Source organism: Plodia interpunctella, chromosome 12 (assembly GCF_027563975.2).
Source record: "Plodia interpunctella isolate USDA-ARS_2022_Savannah chromosome 12, ilPloInte3.2, whole genome shotgun sequence".
Taxonomy (NCBI): Eukaryota; Metazoa; Arthropoda; class Insecta; order Lepidoptera; family Pyralidae; genus Plodia; species Plodia interpunctella.
The window spans coordinates 6,180,337-6,192,506 of NC_071305.1; the positions used below are offsets into that span (position 1 = coordinate 6,180,337).

Genomic DNA, 12,170 nt, shown 5'->3' on the forward strand with positions numbered 1-12,170 from the left:
CTCAAATGACGATGGAACAGAAACGGAACAAAAATTACTGGAAAGCATAAATATATAATATACCTAATAATGATGAGTGTAAATCATGAGTGTGAACTGTTTGTTAATCCAAATAAATGAAAAAAAAATATCTAAAGATATCTGCTTCAAAGTTTCAATATTCCACCCGAACATACTATACAGACATTTATGAATATATGTACCTAATAGTACATGAATATATGTAAGTAAAGGAGTTGTTTCTCGGTCATTAACTATGTCCAAATTCCATCAAAATCGGCCCAGCGTAGTGGTTTAGCCGTGAAATCCTGACAGACAGACTTTCGCATAATTATAATATTAAGTATAGATAAATTGAAAGTTGATCAAAAGCTACTAAAAACATGAATATTCTTCTGGACCAAGAATTAGTTCGTTGTGTTGGTCTCTTTATAATGAATGAACGTGACCATGTGTGTGTCGGAACGGGTTGTGTGAAGGTAGCACATTGTAGAACCCAGTGAATTGTTAATAGCAGCACAAACATTTCAATTTTAGCAGCTCATTTTGTATGTGCATATGATTTACCTTTTCACTATCCACATATAAATATAATAATAGTTTGTATAAATACCTGTTTTCAAAGGTCGACAGGACATAATTTTTTTGGCAGGGATGTTACGAATGTCTGTATTTTTGATATTCGCGAATGCAAATGTTCAGTTAAAACTAATAATAAAACATTAGGTACCTAAGTACATAATATGTTGAAAGAACACAATAGATAAAAAAATGTTTAACCCGGCGCATTTGCACTGGTTCGTAAGGTAGACGTTAAGGCTTAAACTTAACACTTAGGTATAGCTTAATTAAGTATAGGGTATCTATCAGGTATAACAATGATATAACGTTAATAATCAAATTTTACATGTAGCCGACTTTTTGCATGCAGCGACTTACATAACATTTGCATTCACAATAAAATTGGCATTAAATTATGCGAATGCGAATGTCGATGCGAATGTTTAAAACGGCACTGATTTGTAGATTATGTTTCATCTACAAAATTATGTCCTGTCCACAAAGTCTCCATGCAGTCAAAGGTCCAACAATTTAATTCAAATATTTATTTTTGCGATGTATAGTATAGTAGTTATAAATACATCTTAATTATAATAATATTAGTATTAAATAGTATAAAGTGGATAACGTGAAAATGTTCTATTTAAAGCATTTATTAAATAACAAGCAGAAACCACGTTAGTTTATATTCTAAAACGAGAAATAAACTATTTTGAACTGATTGTAGAATTGAAATTTACGTACTGTTTCATAAGGTTGGTTCTTGGACAAGTATTGTTGATTTTGTTGTTGTGAGTGATTTCACGCAGGGCCTCCTTCCACACCTTTGGCAAAAAGCAAACAAACAAACAGAATGACATGCATCAATAACACTGAATGACTTGTATTTACTAATAATAAAACAATTCAAATTGTCAACAGATCAAACAGACAGAACATTTTTTTATTTTATTATTGGGCATTTGATGCGTATTTGTCCTTTAAACTATATATAAAGTAACGCTAGATCATGAATTATCCGAGATTTCGCATTATTGTTTTTCCCACGGGAACAAACAGTCATTTTTCCGATGAAACATAGACTATGGCGGTTATTTCTATATAGTTATCACAGTCAACTCATTTTTTCGTTTACAAATAACATACATAGTAGGAAGATTGTGAAAATGTTTGTTGTTTTGCTACGCCACCGATGCCGCGCCCAAGACTATTTGTAGTTCGTGGTTGCTACGAATCTTCCTACGACTACGGTATCTACTACGAGAATCCTACGGCGTAGCTTGTTAGAATGATTGATATTGAAATTCACCATTTATTTTCTTTTTATATCATGGAGATAATTTTGTTCGTTATTTAAAACATCGTTCGTTGTTTAAACATCAACTTGGCCTAATACTGAGTCATTCGAATTCATTCAACCAAATTGTCATTTTAAGATGATTTAGCAAAACACAAGTCATTCCATTGCAACATAAATAAAAATAAAATGAAGCGAAGATGTTAATCCAATTACGGACAACTACTACACCGATAATTATTAAAATTGTTAATTAGTTCATGCTTTATTCGTGCCATAGACTTACTGTTTCTTTAAACAGGTCATAGGACACACGTTGTTCGCTTTTACATTGTGTGTTATCCGCCTTAGTCCTTCCAACCATACCTTTGGGTGTTGCCAGAAATTACTTTAGTATACTATCGATAATTGGCTTTGTAAACACAAATTAAACATGGAGTAACTGTTGGTTAATGGCTTTTGAATAAATAACAAGTGAAATAAGTATTTTTGATTGCTGATAACTAACGAAAATTATATTTTTGAAAGAAAAAATCCAAAGGTTACTCCATTTAATTATATTTTGAAATTGATTACACGAAACTTATATTTTCAGATATACTCTTTACTAATGATACTTATTTTATAATTTATTAAAATTATTAAATATTTTTTTTATATTCTCAGGATTAAAACATATTATGTTTCTAATATGCAAATATTCTCTTACAACTCAAAACTTTACTTACACATCAGATATTAAAAAAAAAAGTCTGACCTTTGCCGTCGCTGCGTCTGCGCACACCACGTGCTGGTAGTTGATGTTTATGTAATCTGTACCGCTGCATATTGTCAATGATTTGTCTTCTAGCGTCTCCCCGTGTTTATTTTGAAGGTTGAAGTTTAGTTTCGAATCCTGGTGAAAAAAAGTAAGATAAAGTTTACGTCTTTGTCATTCACGAGGTAGACAGAGCCAAGAGTCGCGAACGTTTCGATGAAAATCGGAAGAGTATTTTAAAAATAATATTTGCTAAATTTTCTTTTTAAACCTAAAATTTTCTAACCATTTCTCAAAAAAATATTGGTAGAGAGTCTCTTAACTACCTTTTTATGTAGTCCTACGGACAAGGAACCCTTGCAGTTTTGCCAAGTCCGTGTGTCCGTCCGTCTGCGGTCAAGCTCAAAAACTATTAGTACTAGCAAGATGTAATTTTGTATGGGTTTACACATAAATCACGCCGACAAGGTGTTCAACTAACATTATTGAGGTGACCCCTAGACATAAAGTGGATGAATAAACCTTTCCACTTCACTTGTAACCTTTGAGGCTATACGATTGGATCAGAGAAAGTTATTGTTTCCATTCCATCAAAATCGGTTCAGCCGTTAGGCTGCCACGATGTCACGGACATATATACAGATACAGAGACACGTTAAACTTATAACTCCCCTCCTTTTGTAGTCGGGGGGGTAAAGAGTTTGAGAATCCCTGCCGTAGAACCGAGATTCGCCGCGTCAGTGACATGTAAAGGTAAGGGCATAAAGATAAAGCCAAGTGCTGATCACTGATCCGCGCGCAATGATATGAGAAGACGTGCTCCACTGGACCAGAACGATTCTGCCAAGGATCAGATAAGTATGAGTAGTACTGGATTACGCAGGGCTGATTCTCGTGTGATAAGATTTAAAACCGTTACAGATACGTAGCATGTCTTCGAATTTTAAAAAAGAACGTATTTTAATTACCACAAAACTGGTTCGGAAATTTTTCCTTAGTATGGCTAGATGCTCATTGTTGTGTATTTTTGGTACGTTGCCTGATGGGCTATGTTATACAATTTGTAGTTTTTTTTTAATTAGTCTTTTAAATTTAAAGTGTCATATTAACTCTTTATTAATTATTTTACTTGAAAAAACCAAACAAGCTATAATTTTACGCTTACACTTTTATGCTAATCAATCAACTTTTTATGTCTCTCCCATACAAACAAGAAACGAATACTTGATGTTAGATACAATTCTTAGTGTAAACTTCCAACAATGGTAGTGTCAGCAAAACAGCTGGAGCTATAATGATTAATGACTCTCCAAGTTAAACTGAGTTGTCTCAGGTTGTGCCAGTCAGCCAAGTGCCGGAAATGTACAGTCAGCAAATTTAGCAATATTCAAATGTCTTTCAAAGAGATTTCCCCACCGATTTAAAAGCCTTAGTGACGTACGGACGGGCAAACAATCATACACGATGAAATATGAATCAAACTATGGAACCCAAAAATTACCAAACCTAATTTATCAATGGAAATTTTATAACTACTTTTTTCATATTCGACTTAAACTCTACTTTTCGTAGAGTTTTTGTGGCTACCCAAATGCCTCGTATCTTATGGGAATTGATTTTCTCATGTATCAATCTATCTATCTTATATTAAACTTAAACTAAGTATTGTATTATTGTAATTATAATAAAAAAGTTCTCACCTTTGGCACACCTCCTGACCTCACGTCACTGACTTGGCACAATTCTATCACATCACCATCCTGAAATAAAGATTTCATTAGTTGATTTCATGCTCTTGCGCAATCAAAGGTTGATGAAGAAAGGAAAGCCTTTCAACAGTGCGGAAAACAAATTGAAATTATTATTAAATTAGCCTATTATTGCAAAACAATGGCTTTATAAATCATTAAAGGCTTTGCCATATTAATAAAATGACACTGAACATCAGAATTATTCAAGTATTGTTTGTGTTATTTTTATATAAATAGTACGGCAAAAGCTAACACAACAAGTGCTGGCTTGATGAGCATAAGGAGGATATGCGAACCAATGCTCTCGCAACTATGGATATCTCTCTTCACAATCGTATGTTACGTTTTCGTACGTTACGTACGTACGCGGAATGAAACACATACAACGACTTTCTTTGGAGTGGTTTTGCCGTTGCCTTCTCCATTTCATACACAAGTTGATAACCCCAACTATATACTAACCGGGAAAACGTTTTTCGGACAGAGAAAGTAATTAATACTTTTCTGTATATTGGTTTTTATGTATGTGCTAAAACTCTAATACCATTTATCAAGTGCAAATGTGTTTAAACACTGTTAATGTTGCCTGTTTGCGTTTAATACGGATAAAATAAATCGAAAGGAAAATGTTAAATAAATTAACTAAAATTACAAATTAATGAAAACAAGGACCCGTATTTTGTTTAAATAAGGCTAACAATGTGCCAGCTAAAAGGGCAGTCAATATTGGCAGATTCGCAGGCGAATTTCTGTTTCCATTCATTACTTCTATTTACGTTAACAAGAATCTCACAAAGCAAATAATTAAGTTGACTGGTTAAAGGTCAAAACTACAAATAACAGGCGGTATCGTCAGTACCCTCTTACATGGACGTAGCCAGGGGGAGGGTTTTGGGGGTTCAACCTCACCAAAAAGTTAAGATATAATTTTGCAACAACTGTCACTATGTAACATAATATGTACAGAAATTATTATTTTTTTCTCTTCATACAAATATACGTCCCGACGTGAAATATTTGTATGGGAAGTACAAAATTTTACCATGTTAAGTTTTCGTTGCTTACCTATATATATAACAGAACGTTATTTTTTATTAGCTTACAAACGTTAATAGTTTTAAAGTTTTCTACGTTATACTAGATAGTTAGAAGTCGCTATTCATTCCTCGGCATAGAAAACTGAAAGGCCGACCTACTTCTTGACAGTTGAAGTCTAGATAAAAGCCAGATCAACTTCCAATCACGATTGCATCGGTCAGCTGCAGTGGAAGTGTGTAATGGAATTGTACCTTTAGCAGCAACGTAGAATGACGTTACTTTTGTAATGGCGCAGCAATCATTAAAACTTAACTTATATTAAATTCAGAGATTTTTTTCGATTTGTTTCGAGTATTTTTATTTCATCGAGTATTCTATTCTAGTCTGATTTTTATGGAGAATTTATAAATTGTTCCCGTTTCATTTTTTAGGATTTATTTAAATCATTGCTTCGGATTATTATTATATTATTACTACCTACACGTTTCTCAATGGAATTCCATTACTTAGTCAGTGTTTCATATTGTCATAAAATATTATATAATATACATATGAAGGGCCTGTTACAAAACTGATACAGACAGTACTTAGAGTAAAACAGAATGCTTGTGCCATGGTCATAACATACACAAATAGAAACCCTTTGCCTTTCCGTATGGATAAACTAATCATACTAATCATCAGGATACTGAAAGCCACAGCGACGTAATACGATATAACTATATTAGAAGTAATTATATAATCTGTGGTAATAGCTACAAAAGAGAACTACAAATATGTACCCATACTATGCATGCAGTGTATGAGTACTTCTCACTGTGGTAATTTGTTATTAGGAGATGTTTCATAATAGACTGTCAATATAAAAAAATCCTTACAAGTGGATTAAAGTTATAAATAATTCGTGCTGGTTTTGAAAACAAATTGTTTGAACTGATTGAACGTGCAAGATATATAAGTATTAACTTATGTAAAAACATACAATTCGCAATGCTTTTGGAATCATAATTTCCATGTTTTATAGGGAGTAAATATGCAAGAAATTGACAATACATTTTGAATTTATTAGCATCGTATGTGGCTTGTAGAGCTAATCTTATTGCTGTAGACCCTATAGTATAAGCCGGTTGTTGTAAGAAAATTTGTACTAGTAACGAAAAAAACATCAAGCTTAGAAGTTATGAAAATCGAATCGTAAATCCAAAGGTTCATCTAATAAATCCTGCGGAAATATATTCATGAGGAGAAAATTCCTCAAGTAACATTCACACCCGTGTGAATATATTTAACCGTTAAAATATATAAGGTACGGCTTCCAGTTGACCCGATCCATACCAAAATGTAGAAGGACTCAGCGTTTTATGTCATGTGAATAAGTTTGTATTTGTTTTGTAGTCTTTTGTAGTTCTTTGGTGACGTTTATAGGATGGACTTTTGGAGGGACTTGTAGCAAGGCGGGCAAACCATATCAAGGTAAATCTCCGACCCTTTGGACAGATGCTATAAGAAAGGGCTTTCTTATATATTCTTCTATGGAAGTGGAGAGCCATTGCGAAGATCCCCCTCATTATGTCAAGAGTAATCGACTAAGATAATTTATTTTGTATTTAGCAGATGCCTAAGCTAAATACAAAATAAACTGAAGAAATAAACAACTAGAAGAAATGCCGAAAGAAACTCATTGGCCTCCATCATGTAAGTACATTACATTTAAGTTTTTTTAATATTATAAAGTTTGTAAGCACATGGTAAATGGTTTAATTTAACTGGTAGCTAAACACTTGACACGAACGCTAATAAGAAAATCAACCCTTGTAAAATAATAATACATTTTTTCCGAAAAAAATATGTCTAGCACACTACCACCTACTTCCGTAGGCTGCACTCATTACAAAACCACGAGTTCAACATCACAATAGGGCCCTCAACTCAACTATCTCGACCTTGGTCACCCTAGGCACTAACAAGCATTTACTTACAGCTAACCTTCAACCTTATAGCTCTTGTTACATAGTACAAATTTGCATGCAAAAGATATAGACAGTGTAGTAAATGGTTTTTAAATATTCAATCACGCATTAGAGATTTATCTTCGACTCGCTTACGTTACGTGATCCCGCGGGAACCGGTCCGAACCGGTGTAAACTAGTTCTTGGGATGTTTCTTTATCTCTTTCTCCCAATTTTAATGTACCTATGTAAAGACATAATATAAATTGGGAGAAAGAGAATATGAATAAAGATTTATATTTGTAATTTGTAACCTAGTTAGAGAATGGTCAGTATCGTAGGAATATTTCAGTTAGGTATTATTTTTTATCTCATAACATTACATGCTTTAGACCATGGAATTAGTAAGTGTACTTACTAAATCCATACTTTAGACCGTTACTTTAGACAACAACAGAGCAACACTTCACGTCGGTACCTATTATACCTACACATGACACCCAGAAAACTTAAACTTTCCAACCAACGCTTCTCAAACTGCGAGGATGGCACTCAAAGATGACATGAACAGTGAACACGTGTTTACAAGTGGAAATGGACGCCAAATGCTTTTTAAATTTTCACGCTTCTATTCTCTTCTATTTGATAGAAAATTGTATAAATATGTGATTTCAATAAGATTTTCCGAGAAATCTTTAATAGGTACGTAAGTTTGTATTTTCACAGTGCATATTTCCCTTGCGAACCTACCAGTTTGTATTGGGGTCGCATGGTGGGTCATGTTATGGCCCATTCACTTTATCCATTCGTCTGGCAGGAAGACCAGTGCTTCAACAGTGGGGACATTAAAAAGGCTATGATGATGACGTTTCCTGTGGCAGAAGCAATCCTAAAAGGATTTCCATGTCTTACCTACGAACCTTTGGTACTTAGCACGGTACAATTTTGTATGTATAGCTTGTATCTTTCCATATGATCAACTAATATTAGATGACTTAAAAAATCTGCCTGGAACGTCAGAGTTTTTACATGCTTATATTGATGATAGTAATAATCGTAGTAATAATTATAACAATTTTCAAATCTGATTTGTGACGTAAGTATTTATAGGTACCTATCAGCCTACCACCGTACGGTCAAAGTGACGTCAACACCAAATCCTAAACCAATAGTGATAGTACTGCATAGATAATGTGTATACTTATTTGCAGAGATTATAAATAGGATTTGCGATAAAACTTACCACACTAAACTGCACATGATTACTTGTATACCTCACTAGGCCCTAATATAAAACCACTTATCTCAAATTAATGTATTGTATAATGAAACCCGATGAAAAATGGAAATAACGGTTCGGTTAGTAGAGAGGGAGAGAGGTATACAGTGTGTTTCATGTGGAAAGAACGGTACGACTTCACGAAATTCCCGGATTTTTTACGCAAAGAAAGTTACGAGTAAAAGCTAGGTAAGTATCTTCATAAAGATAATTCACGTCTTTATCGCCAGAACATCATGTTGTAAAACAAATTTTTATGTTGTAAAAATATTCCAAAAAGTATTTTACAGATTATTCAAGCTATAAAAAAATAAAGGCACGCATTAAGTTCGCCCTCGCACCTGAGTATGTAGTACATTTTGCGAACATAACGTGAATGAATATATTATTTCGTCCATTACACTACCAAATACGCGGAGCATTTGTGCCCAAAATGGACGCCCATTCCTAATGCTCATTTAATTACATTTTTAGGTTTAGTTTGTTACGACGTTTATGTTACTGATGCCTTCACTTTTATTTACAGATACAATGAAGATTGGTTATACCCAAACGGTTAAATCCACCTAACGATTGGCTGTAAGACGAGCTAGTTAAACGGCTAGTAGAACGGTTTAGCAAAACCTGGCTCAGATGATATGACTATTGTTCGTTGTTCTAGCCTTGGCTATATAATAAAGTGACTACAGCATAGAACAAATTAATATTTTTATGTCTCAATCCCACAAATATTGCCCTCTCTGTGTGTACGTGCCCATGTCCATAAGACCAATGGCACAAACAGTTCTAAATTAGACCGAAGATTGTTGTGCAATTATTGTAGAACCTTATTCCTTTTTAAGGAAGCCACGTTGCCTGTCAAGTGAGTGAACTATGAATACATCACGCATTGGCGTCACAATGATTGATCAACAAAACAACAGTTTTATGTGCGTGAATTGTTGACGACCGCTATGTTTGTGCAAATAATCGTATAACAATCGCATGTTATACCGTTTTATCGCTTAAGTGGACTGTAAGTAAATAACAAGAATCGACTTTCAATGTCAAATTATTGACGATGTAACTCACCCTAAACAACACATTTAGGGTGAGTTGGACCGTCAAATTTGACGTTGATTTTAACAGGTACGCCGCTGACGTTTAGTCAAAATGGTGTACTTTGCGTTTTTCTGAGTACGTTAAAGTTAACGTCAAAATTGACGGTGCAATCTAACCTTACATCGCCGCCGTCACACCGTTACAGTCGCAGACATCGCGGGCCGAGTCGGTAACGTCTCATCTTGAGAATGGTCTTCTAAAAGATTGAAATTATATAGTAGACCTACATCAACGTCGATAAATCCCACATAAATGACCCATTAAATGTATTGTGTATGAAATAAAGTACCTACTAACTTTTGATGTGTCGTAATTTTTCAAGAGATTGATTTCATCTATTTGATGATTTCTATATTTCAAGTTATATTAAACTTTTGTAACATATGAAAAAATAAAGAGTAATTTAAATCCAATAGATATATTCTGAAATTGAGTTCAATTTCATAACCCAATTCAAAGATGTAGAAGTTTTCGGAAGATACCAAAATTATCAAACTAATTGAGAATGTGAATCAGCATCAAAAGCTCTTACTTAGGTACCTAGTTATCTTATGTACAGAAAAGAAACACATAACATTGTGTAACTAGACACAGTGATTGACAATTTAGTTATGTATGTATGCGACTATTTGCCACTAGACGTCGGTCGTTAGTCGCTAAAGTAAATAATAATAAAATAAATGAACTATACACAAACTGACAGCATATGATACAAGACGAGCCAGACTACAAGACAAGGAAATATGCAAAATACACGTGTTTATGTAGACCTCGATGGCTCGCGTGACACAAGCAATTTCCACCGGGCCTGCTCGCATCCCGTCGCAGGACATAGCACGATGTCATTTCCTCCAGATAATATCTTGGGAAGCATCTACTGAAGTATCGATCCAATTCAGATTCAAATGGGGATATGAGCATCCTGAATTTAAATATATATAACGATATAATGTGACTATAATGGCGCAGTTAAAAATTGAATGGATTATGCAAATAAAGCAAGAAAATCCTTGGTAAGTAAAAAAAAATGATAGACAATTATTAGTATTCTTCAAAACTGCCAATATAGTATGATTAACTAGCGCCCGTCCCGGCTTCACTCGGGTAAAACCATAATAAAAATGTTGCCTTTGAAACGTTCATGAGTAACATAAAAGTTTCATCTATTTAGTTTTTTCATTACAACCAAAAATACAAATCTTTCTCTTTATAATATTAGTATGGACTAGTATGAAAGTATTGATAGTATGGATGAAAGTCTAATCTATTAACAATATCAGAAAACATTGGCAATTTGAGGCTGGCGGCAAATTGTGTCAAGGCCTGGTTAAGGATGCATGATAGGGGGACGTGCAAAGCAGAATGCGCTAGGGAATCACTTATTTGATAGTTTTCCCGCCATTTTCCGCCTGAATGGTGTTGTGCCTGATATGGATAACGTAGATAGTATTTATAAATGTGTGTGTGAAATGTAGTTAACATTGGTAGCAACATAGTGGGTAGTTTAAAATATTATCCCCAAACATATTATAGTCATACCGGTATTATGACATTTATGTTCAGATATAATGTTTCATTCAGATGAATAGGCACTTTCAAGTTGTCAAAAATACGTACTTATGTGTATTTATCAATTTAAATTATGACTTCGTTCATGCAAAGCAACGACTACCAATTATTTTTTTATTCAAGTACTGGTTGCTACACCCCTGATATAAACAACGCATACAATTTTGTGATTAACTAGAACATAACCGAATTTATCCGAGAGACCGGGACCTAGACAGACATAAGGTTTCTAAGGCGCTAGAGCAAATATAACTTTGCAACTTAGTTAACTAATTCTCAACTTTGATTCCCTTGACCATGGCCGCTACGTCTCAAGACTTGCCATCATTCTAATTATCAGTATGTAATTAAATGATCTTGTAATCTGTAAGAATGCAGCGTTAAATGCTAAAGTAAAGTATAAAACGAGTGATTAAGGAATATATCTTAACATTATACGGAAAAATGGCATAATTGGTAAAGGTAAAGCAAAAACTGTGTCTGTAGGTGTCGTTTATGATGGTGTGGTGGTGGAGAGCCATTTGTTGAGACTGTAATTAACGATACCATATGTTGTACACTGATTATTGCAATAAATAGTTTTGCTTATATTGTCTTTATATAGAAAAGTTTGCTTATATAGAAAGGATGGAAGGAATACTGACTTCTCGATAAGCGCAGAACTTTTGACAGTACCAAGATCATAGCAAGACACAAAGCTGAGAATGCTATGGCAACTAGGAATTGAAGTTCTGTAAATTTGGTTAAATTTAGTTTTCTAATATTAATATTCACGTAAAAAAACATGTAACAAATATACAGTAAAAATAATTTTGCGTAACACGTCCTTCAACGCTACATATAATCATGGGACGTAGAAAATTGGTCA

General features: G+C 33.9%; 1 protein-coding gene across 6 annotated transcripts in view; it reads right to left on the reverse strand.

Moving 5' to 3' along the window:
- norpA (no receptor potential A) overlaps window positions 1-12,170 on the reverse strand; it is a 59,582-nt gene that overhangs the window by 18,344 nt on the left and 29,068 nt on the right. For 5 of the 6 annotated variants that reach the window (XM_053752583.2, XM_053752581.2, XM_053752584.2 and 2 more), the window contains exons 4-6: window positions 4,316-4,375; window positions 2,616-2,753; window positions 1,306-1,385 (exon numbers count right to left, since the gene is read on the reverse strand). In XM_053752583.2, the coding sequence (XP_053608558.1) occupies window positions 1,306-1,385; window positions 2,616-2,753; window positions 4,316-4,375 (278 nt within the window). Of the gene's footprint in view, window positions 1-1,305; window positions 1,386-2,144; window positions 2,225-2,615; window positions 2,754-4,315; window positions 4,376-12,170 lie in introns of all 6 variants that reach the window. The other variant, XM_053752579.2, reaches the window with a different exon arrangement.